This window comes from Megascapheus bottae, chromosome 2 (genome assembly GCF_031878675.1).
Source record: "Megascapheus bottae isolate mThoBot1 chromosome 2, mThoBot2.hap1, whole genome shotgun sequence".
Lineage (NCBI taxonomy): Eukaryota > Metazoa > Chordata > Mammalia > Rodentia > Geomyidae > Megascapheus > Megascapheus bottae.
Window position 1 is genome coordinate 45831533 of NC_143510.1, and position 20326 is coordinate 45851858.

At 41.6% G+C, this 20326-nt stretch overlaps 1 protein-coding gene across 2 annotated transcripts in view; it reads right to left on the reverse strand.

The window, feature by feature from the left end:
• Nucleotides 1-6348: 6348 nt before the first annotated feature.
• The window catches only part of Senp1 (SUMO specific peptidase 1), a 66063-nt gene continuing 52085 nt past the window's right edge, over nt 6349-20326 (reverse strand). For both annotated transcript variants that reach the window (XM_090324796.1, XM_090324789.1), the window contains exons 14-18: nt 13815-14018; nt 11517-11596; nt 10380-10464; nt 9758-9853; nt 6349-7031 (exon numbers count right to left, since the gene is read on the reverse strand). In XM_090324796.1, coding sequence (XP_090180922.1) covers nt 6969-7031; nt 9758-9853; nt 10380-10464; nt 11517-11596; nt 13815-14018 — 528 coding nt within the window. In that variant the 3' untranslated portion in view covers nt 6349-6968. The remainder of the gene's footprint in view (nt 7032-9757; nt 9854-10379; nt 10465-11516; nt 11597-13814; nt 14019-20326) is intronic.

Consider the following 20326-nt stretch of genomic DNA (forward strand, 5'->3'; position numbering starts at 1 on the left):
AAGGCTTTAGTAGATTTGATATTATTAATATAATTGGAAGATGACTCTAACTGCTAAGAGCAAATGAATTTGATGGCAGAGATCCTGTAATAGGAGATACAGTAAACCAGACAGGAGATGAGAATGGAAAAAAACAAGATAACTACAAAATACAAGTAAGATGATTGTTTTGGGGTTTTTGTTTTTGTTTTTTGCCAGTCCTGGGTTTGAGCTCAGGGCCTGAGCACTGTCCTTAGACTTTCTCAAGGCTAGAGCTCTACCACTTGAGCCTCAGAACCACTTCCGGCTTTTTTCTATGTAAGTGGTACTAAGGAATCGAACCTAGGTCTTCGTGCATGCTAGGCAAGCACTCTACCACTAGGCCAAACTCCAGGCCCCCCAATTTTTTTTTTTTTAAGTGTGCACATGCCAGGCATAGTTGCTCTTGCCTATAATCCTAGATACTCAGGAGGCTGAGATCTGAGGATTATGGTTCAAAGCCAGCCAGAGCACTAAAGACTGTGAGACTCATCTCCAATTAACCACTAGAAAACTGGAAGTGGCACTGTGGTTCAAGGGATAGAGTGTCCTTGAGCTGAAGAGCTCAGAGACAGTGCTGAGGTCCAGAATTCAAGCCCTGTGATTGCCAAAAAAAAAAAAAAAAAAAGGCACAGGTGGCTAACACTTGTCGTACTAGCTACCCAAGAGGCTGAGATCCGACTGAGGTTCCTAGTCAGCCCATGCAGGAAGTCTGTCAGACACTTATCTTCAATTCACCAGCAAAAAGCTATACGTGGAGCTGCAGCTCAAGTAGTAAAGTACCAGCCTTGAGTAAAAACACTAAATGACGGCACCCAAGACCTGAGATCAGGCTTTAGTATTGGCACGCACACACACGCGTGCACACACCCACAATCAATACAGTTCACTCCTTTAACTACTCCAGTTGTTATAGGCACTGGCATACACAGATTTTAGCAAGGTATGGACCCAATAAATCAGTTACCAACATAATCAGATTCTGGTAGTAAGGTGGAGAAAACCTGAGTGAAAGGAAAATAGGAAGTCTAACAACTACAATCTGGGTCTGGGCTGATCACCTGATATGAAAGCAAGCTTGGCTTGGTGGACAAAACAGCAGAGGCTGGGGCTGGGGGCATGGCCTAGTGGTAGAGTGCTTGCCTAGCATGCACGAAGACCTAGGTTCGATTCCTTAGTACCACTTACATAGAAAAAAGCCGGAAGTGGTTCTGAGGCTCAAGTGGTAGAGCTCTAGCCTTGAGAAAGCCCCATGACAGTGCCCAGGCCCTGAGTTCAAGCTTCAGCCCTGGAAAAAAAAACAAACAACGCCCCCACCCCCCCCCAAAAAAAACCCAGCAGAGACCAGGGTGGAGAAGCAGAGTGGCAAAGTGGCAGGGGAGAGGTGGTAGGCTGACAGACTGTCCCTGGCTGGTGAGAAATGGGCATAGGTAGGCATCAAAGTAATCTGGAAAGCATTCCTTAAGGAACAGGCATCCACTCCTCTACCCCCTGCTCTTTGGAATTCTCCATAGAACCAAGACCAGAGCAGAGCAGCCACCCAGGAGTTAGTGGGGAGAGGATGACTCTCATGCCCTAATGTAGGTCCCTAATCTGAAGGACAGCCTTTCCATTTGGTGACAGTGAAGACAGAGGCACACATCAGCTATTCTTAACCACATTTAGGAATTGGGAAGGGGGTGGGGGAGAAGGTGTCTTGAAGGTTTCTCTCTTCACCTATCACATTGTTAGATGGCACGCACACACACACCATCTTAGCTGTGTCTAAAAAAAATTAGGAGCTCAAACAGTCCCAGAGACAACCATTTCTCCACCACCAGTCAAGAAGCTGTGTTCTTAATGCTTCTGTTACGAATGTACAGGGCAGTGTGAAGGAGAACAGGGTGTGGGAGAGGTAAGGAAGACAAGGGGTACAGTTAGCAGAGTGGATTGGAATCCAGACTGGTACATTTGGCCTCAGGAGGCTTCTTTGGCAGGCTCCAGACTGGTCTGTTTAAAAAAAAAAAAATCCAGAAAGCCACAGATTTGCATGTTATTTGCGTTCCAGGCTTTACTTCCAGGTGTGTGGAATGAAATGAATGAATGAACAGTATTCAGACTCCTGAAGAAAGGGTGGACTCAGGAATCCAGACGACATGAAGATCCAATCCCTGGTCTAGCTCTGATCAGGCGACACAGGAACCCAAAAAGACAGAACAAACAGCCACAGAGACAGTCTTAAGAGAGACAAATATCATGGAGTCCTTTTTACCAGGCTATTTTCCAAAGGAAGGAAGCAAAATCCACAGATTTTAAATAAGTCAACTTCTTAAAACTAGAATCACACACAAACAGGCAAAAGGAATATCATTCTCGACTCCTGTGCCAGCCATCTTATACTTGGAGATTCATTTGGAATTAGGTACCAAGAGTAGGCCTTTTTTTTAGGGCGGGGTAGTGGGGACGGGGTGTTGGGGGTGAAGGAGGTCCTGGGGCCTAAAACCCTGGATCTAGGATCTGTCCCTGAGCTTCTTTTGCTCAAAATTAGTTCTTTATCACAGCACTATTTCCAGCTTTTTCTAAATAGTTTAGTGGAGATAAGAATCTCATTGACTTCCTGCCCGGCTGGCCTTGAACTGCAACTCTCAGATCTCAACCTTCTGAGTAGCTAGGAGTCACTGGCTAAAAGTCAGTTTTTTTGGTAAGACATATTGTTTGGTGTCTGCCTATCCTCTCAAATCAGGCAAATCAGAAATTCTATAGACTGGAAGACCCTGAAGACAAAGTAGATTATATTTCCTGGGTCAGCTCACTTCTTTCAGGGATGTCAAGTCCCACGCTTAAATCCATGCTTATGAATCTAGCCTAAAGAGATTCCCTGTGAGTTTCAGGTAAGCAAAGCAGCTTTAAAGGCAAACACAGAAAGAGACCCTGTCTCAATGTGTAAGGAATGTAAAATGTCATTGGAAATGAAGGATAGAGAAAACAACAGGAAGCGGTGGCTAGCATAAATGAGCATGACATCTCTCAACACAAAACAAATGGACTGTTGAGAAAGGTGTTTCTCTTTATTTTCGTGCCAGTATTGAGGCTTGAACTTCACGACCTTTCGTTTTGCTTTTTCACTCATGGCTGGAGCTCTACCATTTGAGCCACACCTCCACTTCCAGGTTTTGGTGATTAAAGATAACAATCTTACAGACTTTCCTGCCCAACCTGGCTTCAAATCTCAGATTTTAGCCTCCTAAAGTAACTAGGACTTACAAGCATGAGCCACTGGTGCCCTGCAAAGTGTCTCTTTCAAGGACAAAGTGTGGCATGGAGTTCAGGATCAAAGATGAACTCTCTGGGACTACAATGGTTGTTGAAGGCGGCCACGTGCAGCCCTTCTTCCTCTTAGCTCCATAATAAACATTTCAAGAGCAAGCCCTACCTCATTCCTAGCAGGCCAGGGAGCAGTAGTTTTATCCTATGATTTGAAAAAAAGCACTAAATCATTCATCTGCCTTCAGTAACACCATGTCTGCATGCATTCCTGATATAAAAGAGGGTGATACATGGGAGTTTTTCTAACGATACAATTAGTTTCACACTATTCCTTAACAGTAATAAGGACTACAAATGTCCAGGTAAGCGTTTTAAGATGTGACTAGGACTACCTGATGAATGTAACTGCAACCCCTCTATACATTACCCCAACATTAAAAATAAAATGAAATAATAATAAAAGATGTGACTAGGGAAGGCACTGAGACAGAATTTGGCTATATGAGCTCAGTAGGCATTTGTTTTTTGTTTTGTTTTTTTTCATATATTTTTATTGTAATTAATAGAAGGGTTACATGATATTTGTGAAGGAAGTAAACTGTATTTATTGCATGAGAGGTGCTGGTAAACTTGGCTGCCTGTGTGTTCCTCTCCTTCCCTAGTTGGGTTAACGGACCCAAGAGCCTAAAACCTCTTATGACTCACTTGGGCATGTGATCTCCCCAAAGAAGGTATCTTGGTCAGTCTTGCACTGATCCATCCAGGTACAGTAAGGGAAAAGACAAACCCAAAGTCATTCATCTGTCACTGGTAAGACATTCTCAGAGCTGGAGGGATGGGACAGAAAGAGCAGAGGCTAGGACATTAAAAACACTGGAGCCCTTTAATGAGTCCTCTACACCTTCTCTACCCACTACCATCTTCCATGGGTCACATAAAGCCCGGTGACACTCGACTGACTATGGGATGGCACTAGTGGTTGTTTCCACTCCTGGACCACTAGGGGCAGAGAGCAGAGGATGCCAATGTCATTACTATGGTGAAGAAAAGCCAGAGAATGAGTAACATACAGCAGTATGAATCACCTCATATATGAAGGGATGACAGTGGTTCCATGTGACAATTGTGCAGGACCAGCCTGACTTTCTCTGTCCCGGGTCTAGGAATAATGATAGGGATTATGGAGTCTGTATCTCCATCTAGTGCTTATCATCCCTCAAATATTTCTTTTTAGGGGAGGCAGGGGGTTATAAGCACCGAGCACCATGGTAATAGCAGGCTTATTTAATTTAAAACAAGTTAAACAAGATACTGATAACATGGAATGCAGAAACATCTCTTCCCCACTTGTGCATTAAGGAAAAGTCTCCAGATATTACTCTTGCTCTTACTGGGTAGCTTTCTGGGGAGGATGGCCCATTTATAAACGTCTGTACTTGGTTGCCACTGAGCTACCCAGGAGCACAGCTTGGAATGGTGGGGCAGCCTCAGGGTTCCCTGATTTCTACCCTGTACAAAACTGCATTGGAGAATGGGGTGGGAGCAAGTTCAGACAGGCTCAATAATTCCTTATACATTTGCAAAGTGCTTTTGTTTCAGGTTTCATTTTCTTCTATACATGGCAATAAATATTTGTTGCTTTGGTCTATACAAAAAGTCTCTGAGGCAGAAAGACAGATGTTACCTAAATGAACAAACAATAAATACAGAGAACTAGCTTGTTAAGAGCTCCCACAGACAACAGTGAGAGAGCCTGAAAAACTCAAGTCTTGATTCATAGTCCAAAATGACACTATAATGCCACCTTTCAAGTTGTCACTTAAATACAGTAAGTACCAAAAGTCAAACAATATTCTAGGAGCCCTGTAGCAAGTTTGCAAGCTACACCTTCCTAAAGAGAATGTGAAAGGTCCCAGCAAGTCATATATAGAAAGGGATTAATTTTCTATAGAAAACAGAGAAAGGGAAGGAAAGAGAAAGAGAGAGAGAGAGCATGGAGGGAGAAAGGGAAAGAGAGGGGAGGAAGGAGAGGTAAAGGATGAAGGAAACACAGAAGAAACACACACACACACACACACACACACACACGCACACACACACAGAGTGATCTTCCCCCACAAAGCAGGCAGTTATGAAAAAGGCAGGACAACTGGTTGCTGGAGTGGAAACAGTAACATTCAGTTAACAATGGAATAGTTAAAAAAAATAGTTTTCTTTTCAAATTGTAACTTGTGGTAAAACATAGAAAAATGTACTAAACAAGCTTGGTATAAAACAGAGTAGAATTTTCAAATAAGCCCAAGGAGAAAGCACAATGCTGAAAAGGATGGGGTAACAAGGGGAGAGGAGAAGAGATTCATACAAAACTACCTATTACAATACAGAAAAAAGTATAAAATGTTCCTATTTTGGAACTTAAGTACAAAATGACACTGGCATTGGATCATTTCACTCTCGAAACCTTAGGAGCTCTCAGAGGGTGGGAGCGATGATGGTAGAAGAACAAAGGGAATTGCAGTTTTTAAATCTCAAGTTAATCAGTCTCAACTCCAACCGTTTTCCAGCTGAAATTTGCATCTCCCTTGGTAACTTTTACCCCTAAGCCAAAGTTTATCCAGGCCTCAAAATATTCTGTTTGGAATTCCACAAACACCCTACACATAGGGGCTGGGACCTCTGTGCTAGAATCTGAAAAAATGAAAAATAAATCTACAGGCTAAATGGTGAGCACATTCAGGTTTTTTGTTGTTTTTTTTTTTTTTTTAAACCATATCCCTGTGAAATATATATATATATATATATATCTTAAATTTTCTGTGGTTAGAAACATATTTAAACTAGCCACAGACCAACTAGACCTGCATTCATCCAATGCTGGAACTTTATACTAGAGACTGAGGCCTTCTTCTTCTTGATCAGAAGTAGGTAATAGTAATAGTGGGGTTTTGTTGCTTTGCTGATGCTGACTCCTCCTTGGGTGGGTCTTCGCTATGGCAGGCTATGAGCACACACAAACCCCCACTCCCTACCCCCTCACTTAAGGAAGGGACTGCTTGCGACTCTGGGGTCTGTCCAGGGAGTCAGGACCTCAGGATGGGTTGAAGCCATCAATGATAAAAAGACCTTGTAAAGAAGCAGTTAAGTTTTTATATAGGGGCATATAAATAGGAAAGGTCCTAGAGGAGGGGACTTACACATGTGCCCCAAAGTCCAGTTTACTTTCACACTCCTGACTACACATGTTGATCACCATGTATGTATATGTGCATGAATATGCTGGTGGGTTTTGTCCCTAATTGTTGTCCACACCTTTTCCTACTTCTTAGTAAGGCCTAGCAACAGCATTGATATGAAACCAAGATTTGTTCCAAGCTTTTCTGTCCCCCAGTGAGACTGGAGACTCAGTGAGGCTGGAGCCCTTTGAAAACAAGATGGCAGAACTGAAGAAGTAAAAAGCTGTCTCTCTCTTCAGCTTAGGGATGTCCCTCACCCCTTTCACAGCACCAAAGTTTCTTTGCAAAAATAGTATCTGAGATACAAAAGGAAAGGCAGATGTGCTTGTGAATGCATCTCGCCTGGCCTGGTCCAGGATCATGGGCTTTTCAAGAACAGGTGGTTCGGAGCAGCTGTTTCCAAGGTCTCTGGCTGTAGACAACAATGGGATGGTCCTCGATAGGGTCAACGTCTGCTCTCTGAGACAGTCTTCACAAGAGTTTCCGGTGCAGGATCTCCCAGACCATCCGTTTCCGGAAGTATGGCATGTGTTGCTGTAGGAACACAGAGACATACTTATCATTAATTATCTAGGTCCAAGACTCCTTCTCCCTCTCTCTTTCCTTTTCTTTTTGGGCCAGTCCTTGGGCTTTCCCAAGGCTAGCACTCAACCACCTGAGCCACAGCACCACTGCCAGCGTTTTCTGTGTATGTGGTACTGAGGATGTTAGGCAAGTACTCTACCACTTGTCCACGCTTCTGGTCAAGACTCCTTCTCTTTCAAGGCCTTCATCTAACCATCTCAGAAATGTGTTTCTAGTCTTGTGAGTTGCTAATTCCTTTTTGTTATTGTTGTTGGTTGATTGTGTGGCTTGAACTCTGGTCCCTGAGCTCTTCAGCTCAAGGCTACTGCCCTACTCCTTGAGCCACAGCCCCACCTCCCATTTTTTCTAGTGGTTAATTGGAGATAAGAGTCTCAGGGACTTTGGTGCCCAGGCTAGTTTTGAACCAAGATCCTCAGATCACAGCCTCCTGAGTAGCCAGGATTTCAGGCGTGAGCCACTATGCCTGGCTGTGAGTTGCTAATTCTTGACTACACAAATCTTTTGATTGCTTTCTTCTACTGCTATTTTCAATTGCTGCTGAATCAGAAATTACACTGGGCTTCATCAAGAATCCCTACTCTTAGCTGGGTACAGTGGCTCACACCTGTAATCCTAGCTATTCAGAAGGCTGAGATCTGAGGATTGAGGTTCAAAGCCAGCCCCAGCACAAAAAGAACTGAGACTCTTATCTTCAATTAACCTCTAGAAAATGGGAAGTGGGGCTTGGCTCAAGGATAGGGTGGTGTCCTAGAGCTGAAGAGCTCAGGGACAGCGCCTGAGTTCAAACCCTTGACACACACACACACACACACACACACACACGAGGAGGAGGAGGAGGAGGAGGAGGAGGAGGAGGAGGAGGAGGAGGAGGAGGAGGAGGAGGAGGAGGAGGCAGCAGCAGCAGCAGCCCTACTCTTGCCCAAATGTCTCCAAGAATGAGAATGGTATTTTATCTTTCTAGTTGAATTTTCTCTGTCTCTACCCCTTCCTCTCCCTGCCAAGTTCTTCAATATTGGTGACTGAACTCAGGATCAGGATAGAATATCTGTTATACACTCACTTGAGACATATACCTAGTCTTTTTGCTTTAAGCATTTTTTTTTTTCAGATAAGATCTTGAATAATGGGCTGTGAGCATGGCCTAATGATAGAGTACTTATCTAGCATGAACAAAGCTCTGTGTTCAATTCCTTGGTACCACATACTCAGAAAAGGGCAGAAGTGATGCCATGGCTCAAGTGGTAGAGCATGAGTCTTAAGAAAGCCCCAAGACAGTGCACAGGCCCTGAGTTCAAGCCCCAGGGCAGCCTCCCGCCCACCAAAAAAAAAAAAAAAACTTGAAGGAGTTAGCTTGGACTGGTTTGTGACCCCAATCCTCCTCTACTTTCTGAGTACCTGGGATTAGAGGGGGTAGACCATTATACTATATTCAGCTTTTTGAGGTAGATTTTCACTAAACTTTTGTCTGGTTATCCTTGATCTTCAATCCTCCTTCCTCTGTTCTCCTGCTGGGATTACAGGGTATAAACTACCATGCCTGACCCATCTTGATTTTTTTTTTTTTTTTTTTGGTGCCAGTCCTAGGGCTTGAACTCAAGGCCTAGGTGCTGTCTCTGAGTTTCTTTTGCTTAAGGTCAGCACTCTACCACTTGAACCACAGCTCTATTGTCAGCTTTTTCGATAGCTTATTGGAGATAAGAGTCTCACAGATTTACCTGCTTGGGCTGAGTCAGATTTCACCCTCCTGAATAGCTAGAATTACAGGTGTGAACCATCAGTGTCCAGCCTATGTTGATGGTTTAAAAGGACATAAGAATGAAGCTAAAAATGAACAACTTTTTTCTTTGCCAGTCCTAGGGCTGGAACTCAGAGCCCAAGTAGTGTCCTTGGGTTTTCCTCAAGGCCAGTTCTCTACCACTTGAGCCACAGCACCACTGCTGGCTTTTTTTTTTCCCCAGTGTATGTGACACTGAGGAATCGAACCCAGAGCGTCATGCATGCCAGGCAAGAACTCTACCACCAGGCTAAACTCCAGGCCTTATTTTAGAAGAATAACTAAAGGAACTAAAAGTCAGCTAAAAGAGCACCTAAAGTCAGCTCAGTCTTTTCTAGACAAAGGGCTATGGTAGAAAATTTGGGAAGGTCATTTGTTCAAACAGAAATAGAAAGTCAGGGGGGGAACATAACAGAGTAAACTAGGTCATCTGTAGTCCCAATCCACTTTGGTCTCTGAAGGATAATGTGTACAGAAATGACCAATCATGGAGAGTAATCACTAAGACTGACCAGCTGCATTAAGAGAGAGGCAAAATAGCAACATTAACACTAAAAGCAAGGGAGCACCTATTCCAAATCTGAATGTTAACAAAGTTCATGGGAATAGAAGAAAATTTACCTCTGGTCTTATTTTCAGTGTCCTATAAGATTTGAGGAAGGTAAAGAAGATGGACAAAGAATAAGGCTCTGCTTTTAATCAAGACTCCTTAACTATTTTATGGGCTATACAGGATGTGGCCCATTACTATCTTTCCTCTTTTATGATGTGTCATACATAGTGACCATCAGCATTATGAGACATGCTAATGGTTAGGGCACTCTCCATAGATGAGAGCAGCAACTATGGACAGGCTAGAGACCAGGTGGTCCCAGGGATCCCTCCTAAAGGCTCAACATACCTGTGTGAAGTTGATTGGTCTGTCTTTGGTAATACAGTCAGCATATTTGCAGGCAAACATTCCACAATCACTTCCATTCATCTGCTGGGGAATTTCCTGAAGGAACAGCAATAATAAGGCAGTATTTTGCAAGCTTCCTTCTTAGATTAAAAAGAACCCAAAATTTTCAATGTGTTACCCTGGTCCTTAACTCAGGACAACAGAGATTCAAAGAAAAAACACACACACACACATGCACGCACACACATTTCAATCAGTTCTGTGTATTTTGTATTAATCTTACTGGACACTATTTCATTTTCCTGCATGAAGGGACATAAAAACTTCCTTTTCCTAAGGAAAGGAACAACTCAAATCATCAGCACATTTCCCATCAGAATGAAAAAACAACAAAAATAGCTGGGCATCTAGAAAACTTAGTTCTATGGAAGAAACATAAGTTTTCCCACAAATAGGTGAATAAGTCTCACTGAGCCAAAAAAAAAAAAAAAAAAAGAAAAAGTGGTTAGCTACTGAAGTCAGAGTAGTCATTAAGACAGAAGATCCTTGGCAATCAATTAGTAAAACCTTTTCCCCTCACAAGACCTCTTAAGGACTTGTATCACATCTCCATGAGAGGTACCTGGCTTTTCTTGCTGAAGAGCTGCCAGCCATTGGTGTCAAACTCTTTTCTTTTCTTGTCAATGCTTTCTTGTTTTAAGTATTGCCTAAAGGTATTAGAAGAGAATGAAATGAACTGTGAGGAATTCAGATGACAGCTTCTATCCTAAGAAGGGCAAGCAATGGGAAAGAGCTTCATCTGCAGTTGTGAGAACAGTTCATATGGCTGGGCAGAGAATCATTACCCTGACAAGCTTCCTCTGGAACTGTAGGTCTCTCAAGACTCACAATGAAGCCCTTCTATCAACCCAAGAGGGACATGATCTCTGCTTCTGATTCTCAGATCTCTTTGGCCTTTTTTCTGAGGAACAATTTTTTTTATTCTTCTCCTTGTTGTATATGGTTCTTTAGAGTTCAATCTAACTGGTACAAGTGATTCCCTAGCAGTATTGAGATGTGCATTTATCATTGGTAGACTTGATTCTCCTGTGTGAAAACTCAGCCTGAATCAACAATTTAATGAGTACAAGACTCATCTACAACACTCTTTTTGAATGCAAAGTGCTAGAATCACCATTCAGGAGTTGACCTCCTCCTGGTCATCAACTGGTAAAACAAGGAACTGGTGTTTTGAAAATAGTAAAATGTAAGCTATAAAGAGACCTGTAATCTGCTTCCTACATGAGCCACTAATAAGTAAGCATAAGGCAAATCAAAGCCACTTCTGTGGGTCTTGATTTCTTTAAATGAAAAATTAGGAGGTTGAATGAGACAATTTCTAGGGCTGGGAGTTTGGCCTACTGGTAGAGTGCTTGCTTAGCATGCACAAAGACCTGGGTTTGACTCCTCAGTACCACATACATAGAAAAAAGCCGGAAGTGGTGCTGAGGCTCAAGTGGTAAAGCTCTAGCCTTGAGAAAGCCCAAGGACAGTGCTCAGGCCCTGAGCTCAAGCCCAGAACTGGCAAAAAAAAAAAAAAAAAAGGACAATTTCTAACTAGTGATCCTATCTCTATGTTTGTTCCATATTTTGGTATATTTGGTCAGTAACTGTACCCACATTTTTAATACTATATCATTATCACTCCTTATTTAGATTTATAATATTTAGTTTTACTTCAACAACAGATCCCATACCTAACACCAAACCCTCCACTTACAAGAGAATCTTGCAGGCTTCATTGTTTATTCCACCCATAGAATCATAATAGGTAATGTTCTTCTTTCTAAAGTCCACAACCTGGGTATCAAGAAAAAAAGAATCTATGTTCATAAAGTGAAGACATTTGGCCAGGCTCTGGTGGCTCATGCCTGTAATCCTAGCCACTCAGGGAGTTGAGATCTGAGGACTGAAGTTCAAAGCCAGCCCAGGCAGAAATGTCTCTGAGACTATTATCTCCAATTAACCACAAAAAATCCAGAAGCGGAGCTGTAGCTCAAGCGGTAGAGTGCTAGCCTTGAGCACAAAAACTCAGGGACAGTGCCAAGGCCTTGAGTTCAAGCACACACAAAAACAAAATACAAATACAAATAAAATAAAGTGAAGAAAACTGGCTTTTTTTTTAAAAACTTCTCTAGCCCCTGGAACCTTTTGCTGGACTTCCTGAGAAATTGTGAGATGGATATTTTGTATATTATATATTATTACATTATAATTCATCTGCACAGGCAAGAAGAATGAAGGGAGAAAACTATGCTGGGGGCTGATCAGGAGAATAGGGGGTTCTTTACAGTAAACTATGCTGGGGGCTGATCAACTGGTGAGCCATTACTGGCCTGAAATCTTTTTCTACTGCTCAATTCCTCCCTCTGTAGGGTGGGCTACAGTAGAAATAGCATGGACTTCAGAGAACACTTGAGTACTGTATCTCATTTCTGCAATTTCAGATAGATGATGAAAAGATCCTGATTTTTTTCTCTATTTTTTTCCCCTATATTTAAAAAAAAAAATATTTATTGGGCTGGGAGTTTGGCCTAGTGGTAGAATGCTTTCCTAGCATGCACGAAGATCTGGGTTCGATTCCTTGGTATCACATACATAGAAAAATCCCCAAGTGGTGTGGTGGCTCAAGTGGTAGGGCTCTAGCCTTGAGAAGCCCAAGAGCAGTGCTCAGACCCTGAGAGTTCAAGCCCTACGACTGGCAAAAAAAAAAAAAAAGGTATTTATTAAAGTATACACAGTGGGGCTGGGAGTTTAGCCTAGTGGTAGACCAGGGTTCGATTCCTCAGTACCACATACATAGAAAAAGCCTGAAGTGGTGCAGTGGCTCAAGTGATAGAGCTCTAGCTTTGAGAAAGCTCAAGAACAGTGCCCAGGCTCTGAGTTCAAGTCCCAGGACTGGCAAAAAATAATAATAAAAAAGATAAATAAAGTATACATAGTAAAGGATTTCATTATGATAGTTCCATACATATCCATAATATATCAATTACTTTTCCTTCTCCTCTCTCCCATTTCTGCCATTCCTTTTATTGTCTCGCTTTTATTTTCTTGGCCTTGATTTGTTTTATGTTGTTTCTTAGAGAATTATTTTTTAGATTTATGCCTTCTAAATGTAATTTGAAACAGAATCTGAAGGAAATTTATTAACACACTGATGTATCCACCTTCTTGGACATTAAAAAAATCATCAAATCACCACATACACAAGGCAATTTCTGAGTAGACAAAAAAAAAAATTCACAGAATCTTTATCTGGCAACATCATTAAGAAACCACTTTTCCTTCCTATTCCTTGCCTTGAGACTGGTTAGATAACTTACAATTCCCTTTTAAATACTTCCAGAAAAGGAAATTCCACAGCTTTCTTCAATGTCTAAGTGCCTCCCTCTAGACAGGAAGTTCACTGATCTATCTGATTTTTAGCCAACCTACTACTACTTAACACTATTCCTTCTCTCCATCAGCAAGTGAGAGTATACAACTGGCATTCACAAATCTTTGTGTCTTCTATATTTATGTAGATTTCCTTTATATTTTAACAAGGATGTGTGAAAATGGAAAAAGGAACCTGTTGAAATTGTTTTAAGAAAGGGGGTGGAGAAAGGCAGAGATGGAAGGGGGTGAGTTTATGTGGTTATACTGTCTGCATGAATAGAAATGTCCCAATGAAACTCATTCTATATTACTAATATTAGCTAATACAAAAATCTTTTTTAAAAATTGTTTTATCAAAAATAAAGGAGGTAGCTGGGCACCAGTGGCTCATGCCTATAATCCTAGCTACAAAGGAGAATGAAATCTGAGGATGACAGTTCAAAGCCAGCCCTGCCTGTCACGGAAGTCCATGATATTCTTTTCTCCAATTAACCAACAGAAAATGAGAAATGGTAGTGTAGTTCAAGGAGCAGAGTGCTAGACTTGAGCTGAAAGAGCTCAGGGACAGCACTCAGGCCTAGAGTTCGAGCTCCATGATCAACCAAAAATAAAATAAAATAAAGTAAAAGGAGGTACTCACAGCTAGACACCAGTGCACACCCAAGTGAATGGGTACCAGAAGAATGTCAACAGAAAATACATCTACTTTCTTTGTCCAACGTTTCACTGCCTGATAACCAGCTGTTTTTAACTTAGTGAAGAAAAATGTGTTAAATGCATGCACGCTTGGCAATCCTTTTTCTTTACTTCGTTCCATCAGCATGTTCATGTAGAAATTGATGATCTGTAGGAAGAAATTACATGTTAGAGCACTCAAAATTATGTGTTTTAGAGGGAAAAAGTAATTGCTGTATTGAACAAAATTATGTTACTGTTTCCAAATCAATTCCATGAAGACTTCAACATCCAACAGTCTCACCTATATATATCAACTTCTGTCTGGTCAGGAGAAGGTTGAGATGGTGATAACAGTCTAAACAGACAAAGATGATAACTATAATATAGGCTTGACTATACAATAAGGTGGATGTTGGCCAGATTTATAAAAGACTGAGTGTTAAGTCAAAAGACTAGAGAAGAAGAGGTGTTAGGAAGTGAGGCTTAGAGAAAAAAAGGAAACAAGGAGTACCAACAATTAATAAGTCATATTAGCCAGGCACAGTGGCTCACGCCTATAATCCTAGCTACTCAGGAGGCTGAGATCTGAGGACTGTGGTTCAAAGCCAGCCCAGGCACTAAAGAACTAAAGACCACGATATTCTTATCTCCAACTAATCACTAGAAAACCAGAAGTGACACTGTGATTGAAGAGGTAGGGCCGTAGCCTTGAGCTGAAGAGCTCAAGGCCAGCGTCCAAGCCCAGCACCAAGCCCCATGACTAACAAAAAGTAAAATAAAATAAAATAAAGCAAGGCACATTAGCAGTTAGTTTAATCTAGTGGGACTATGTAAGCAATTGGTTCCTTAGTCCAGTGCTAATCAAGCTAAGATCAAGAGTTCAAACCTTATGTAAGGATTACTTGATTTAAACAAAGAGAATGGGCCAGGAGTTTGACATAGTGGTTAAAGTGCTTGCCTAGCATGCATGAAGACCTGGGTTCGATTCCTCAGTACCACATACATAGGAAAAAGCCGGAAGTGGTGCTGAGGCTCAAGTGGTAGAGCTCTAGCCTTGAGAAAGTCCAAGGACAGTGCTCAGGCCCTGAGCTCAAGCCCAGGACTGGCAAAAGAAAAAAAAAGAATATTCTGCTCCATGGTTAATGACTGCCTTCTCAGCCTCATTAGCCACACTACAGAAGCAAACTCTTTTGGTCTCAAGTAGAACTTACAGGACAAACATTTCATCAATTGTACTAGAAAAATACCTGCACACTGACAATAGCTCAGCAATGTCACCTTTGTAGATGCAGACAAAATGTGGAACAAAAACCTTGGTTACACTGTCATAGTAGCTCAAGCCTGTAATCCTAGCTACTCAGGAAGTTGAGATCTGAGGACTGTGGTGCAGCCTGGGCAGAAAACACCCCTTGAGACTCTTATCTCCAATTAATCACTCAAAAATTGGAAATGGGGCAGTGGCTCATAATGGTAGAGTGCTAGCCTTGGGCAAAACAGCTCAAGGACAGTGCCCAGACCCTGAGCTCAAGCCCCACTACTGACAATAAATAAATAAATAAATAAATAAATAAATAAATAAATAAATAAAAAATAAATAAAAACTCCAATTACAGGAAACCTAAAAGTAAAGCCATAAATATGAATAAAGTTCTCCCTCAGAAACTAGAAGTTTAGCTTCAATATGAAGTGCGAGACAAAGAAAATGCTTGATGGGTGAGTTGTATAATTTTTTTCTGTGAACCAAACAATATTTTCTCTAATAGTGACTATGTTGTCTCTATTCCTCTAAATCCAGGACTTCTTGCTACCAACATCTGAAACTTACTGTGCCAGAAGTTACTGCATACCTACTTTATGTGGCCAGTAGAGACCAGGCCAGTGTCTGTCAACTCCAAGGAATGAATGGTTTAACTGAGCCACAGCTTGGAAATATGACTAAGAAAACAGGCACATTTTTCAGGATGCTTTTTGAGGAATGGGAAAATGCCCCTGTCCTTTGACAAATATTTACACACTAGGATGCCAGAGCAGTGAGCTACTGACCAACAGTAGGCAGCTACATACTGGGTAGGCAGGAGGGAACGCAGCCAGGAACACACTGAAGGCATGGTCTAGACTAGAGAAAGGGCCCATAGATGAAGAAGCCTAGGTAGCTGCAGGGAAACCGCGCTCACCATGATGCAGAGCTCCCAGAAGGGGAGAGGCTAGCTCTGAAGAAAGACACTGTTCTGTCTGCAGCTCTGATGTTTGAGCAATAGGCCCTGAAGGACCCAACAGACTCAGGCTGTGGTTAATTCTATGACTTGTGTGTGATGGTAATAGCTAACTGGTGCTGAATTATTTTAAATAAGGAAAATCAATGAAAGCACAATCAGAATGGCACACTTTATTTTTTATTTATTTTATTTTATTTTGCCAGTTCTGAGGCTTGAACTCAGGGCCTGAGCACTGATTGTCTTTTGGTTTTCTCAAGATCAGAGATCTACCACTTGAGCCACAGCATCACTTCCGGTTTTTTCTGTGTATGTGGTACTAAAGAATAGAACCCAGGGCTTTGTAAGTGCTAGGCAAGCACTCTACCACCAGGCCATGCTCCCAGCCCAGAATGACACACTTTTCAAATCTAGGTATTCAGTTTAACTTGACCAGAGCTAATGGTGCTTAAGGATGCAACTAGGTTGGTACAAATAGCTACTAACGGAGGTGAATCTGCCTAGCAACACAGATTTCTAGGATATCAACTATAACCAAATGAGCCAAAAGAAATAGATAAGATTCCTCTGTAGCATGGAGATTCCTCAAAAGACTAAAATAAGATCCAGCAATACCACTCTGAGGTATTTATTTAAAAAAGACTGAAAATCAGGATACAATAAATGTACCTATAAATCCATGTTCATTGCAGCACTATTCACAATAGAAAAGTTTAGGAGACAGCCCCAATGCCTCACAATCAAAGAAATGGATCGATAAAATATGGTATATATGTACAATAGAATTTTACTCATACATCAGGAAGTATTGTATTATATAATCTGCAAGGAAGTGGATGGACCTGGAAAAATTTTTGAGTGACATGATTCTGGCTCAGAGACACAAAGAGCACATATTTTCTCTATGTGGGAATTATGCCTAAAATATAAACATACATGAAACAATCACAGGGCCACATACACAATCAAACTGACTAAAGTAGGGTGTACTTAGAAATGAGTTCCATTATATAACTCCTTTGAACAATGAACAGTCAAACAAAATGAATACCAGATAGTTGAAACATGTCTTGTCAGGGAGGCAGTCAAGAGGAAGGGGAGCAGATGGAGACAGAAAGGAAGGGTAGGCAAATAAGGGTGGGCCTTACTAGTCAACGCACATGCATGAAAACTGAACTAGAAAACTTGAAACAAGTATGTGAGTAGGGTTGCGACAGACAGGAAGGGGGAAAATGGAAGGGGTAACATCAATCAAGATGTACTGTACACATAAATGGACATGTTGAATTGAAACCCCTTTGTACAACAATTTGAAGACAATAATAATAATAAAGATTACTCTTGCCTTCTATCTGTCCTGCAATCCATTAGACATGTAATGGGGCTATCCTCTCAATGCAAGGAGTAACGTGAATAGATAGATGATCTATTATTGGACAAATGGGACTGCATTAAACTGCAGAGCTTCTGTATGACAAAGGACATAGCTAATAAGTTAAATCGAAAGCCCACAAAGTGAGAGACGATCTTCACTAGCCATATAATAGACAAGGGCCTCATAGCTAAACTATACCTACAGCTCAAAAAACTGAATCTCTCCAAAACAAATCCTCAAAATAACAACCATCCCAGTAAAAGGGAGGCTAAAGACTTAAAGAGACTTCTCCAAAGAGGAAATAAGAATGGTTAATAGACACATGAAGAAAATGCTCGACATCTCTGGCCATAAAAGAAATGCAAATGCAGGATGCAGTGGCTCAGGTACTTAGGAGGCTAAGATCTGAGAACTGTGGTTCAAAGCCAGCCTGGGCACTAAAGTCCAGGAGACTCATCTCCAACTAACCACCAAAAACCGGCAAATGTTGCTGTGGCTACAGGGGTAAGGCAGTAGCCTTGAGCTGAGGAGCTCAGGGACAGTGCCCAGGCCCAGAGGTCAAGCCCCAGGTCTGATACCCCACCCCCCCACCAATAAAAAAAGAAGCAAATAAAAACAACTTTGAGATTCCACCTCAGGCCAGTTAGAATGGCCATTATCAAGAAATCTAACAACAGCCAGGCACAGTGGCCCCTGCCTGTAATCCTAGCTACTCAGGAAGCTGAGATCTGAGGATCAAGGTTCAAGGCACAAAAGGACCCGAGACTCCAAGTAACCTTTAGAAAATGGGAAGTGGGGCTTGGCTCTAGGGTAGGGTGTAGCCTTGAGCTGAAGAGCTCAGTGACCGCACCCAGTCAAGCCCTATGACACCCCCCTCCCAAAAAAGAAATATAACAACAGATGCTGGTGGGATGTGGCCAGAGGGGAACACTACTACACTAATGGTGAGAGTGTAAACTTGTCCAGCCACTTTGGAAAGCAGTATGGCAATTCCTCAAAGGACAAAACATAGAGCTCCCCTATGACCCAGCAATCCTACTTACTCCTCCTGGGCATTTATCCCAATGTCCAGAAATAAAGGCATACTAAAGCTACTAGCACAATGATGATCAATGCACCATTATTTACTATAGCTATGAAACCAACCCAGATGTTCCTCAGTATATGAATGGATCAAGAAGATTTGGTATTTATACACAATGGAATTCTATGCTGCCAGCAGAAACAATGACTTCGTCCCCAAATCATAAGGAAATGGAAAGACTTCAAAAATAATCATATTAAGTGAAGTAAGCCAGACCCAAGGAAACATAGGCTCCATGTTTTCCCTCATTTGTAATAATTAGGATACATCTAGGATTCTCCTAGCAGAGGATCATAATAGCTCAAAAGCTATGCACAGCTGAGTACGGTGGCTCACGCCTATAATCCTAGTTACTAAGGAGGCTGAGATCTGAGGATCACAGTTCAAAGCCAGCCCCGGCACTAAAGACCTAAAGACCGAGACTTTTATCTCCAATTAACCACTAGAAAACTGGAGGTGGTACTATGGCTCAAGGAGTAGGGTGGTAGCCTTGAGCTGAAGGGCTCAGGGACAGTACCCAGGATCAGAGTTCAAGGCCCACAACCTACAAGGAAAAAAAAAAGCTATGTACATATGGCCATATAGGATGAGACTAAGCGAAATGAACTCTAGGTGATGGAAACAAGAGGTTTATCTTTGCGATGGTTGTTCTTAATGTACTATGTGAAGTTATTACTTTTCTCTCTTTGTTAGCCCCTTATGGTTTACTTCATGGTGTTACTGTATTGACTTTGTTAACTGGTATACTGTATATACATGTATTTGATCATTTGAAATAGGAAAGAGAAAGGGAAAAACAAGATATTGGGAGGGGTTGGGGTGGCAAAGTGGGAGAAAAACATGAGAAAAGGGTATAAATGTTCAAGAAGTAATATACCCACTACCTGATGAATGTAACTGTAACCCCTCTATACATTACCGTGACAATAAAATACAATAAAAAATATGTAAGACAGGTGAGTAGCACCACATAAATCATATATTTTAACAGGCAACAAGGACAAAAGGGAAAGAAGAAAGAAACTAAGTGGAAAAATAGGAGACATGAAGCACATTAATGCTGTGCAGTTACTTTTCCTCCTCAGATACCTATCAGAAAGGTTATTACTTCTGGTATTACTTAAAGCTGAAAAAAATGACATAAATGAGTATAATATTATATATAACTATCCTATTTTACAGGAGGACAGACTTACACACACTGAGCTCTTGCCCTACCTTGAGAGGATCAACTAAGAAGTTAAAAACGAATATAAGAAGATCAGAGAGCTTGTGATTGACTATTAAAGAATCTGTTTCCTTTGACACTCCATCTTCCATGCCTCTTGCCCTCCTTCAAATCAAGGTTTCTTTATGGGGGGTGGAGGGTGGGAGGAGGGGGAAATGGCTTCCTCCAAAGTCAAACAGTTAATTAACTCTAGAGCTATTTTTCAGTTCCCAGATATCCCAGGAGGAGAGTGTGGTGGCCTCAATAATTGGCTATTATTCTGTCCAAATGAGGAAAACTGCCATAGTTCAGCCAAGAATCAATCATACCCAAAATAAGCTACAAGTCAGAGAATAAAAAGAACCCTACAGTCATATCACAGTGGAGAGCTAAGGATGAAGGAAAAGGAAATGAGAGAAGGGATCACAGTGCTGAAGATGAAAGAGAAGCAGCAACCAGCACATTTGCTTCTATTTCCCCTCTTCCACTGGCAACAGCTCTTTCTGAACACAAGATTCCCTTAGCTCCAGCAGAGTAGATGGGTCTGTTTCACCACTTCACCACCATTTGAAGACTACTGTCAAGGTTTTTATAG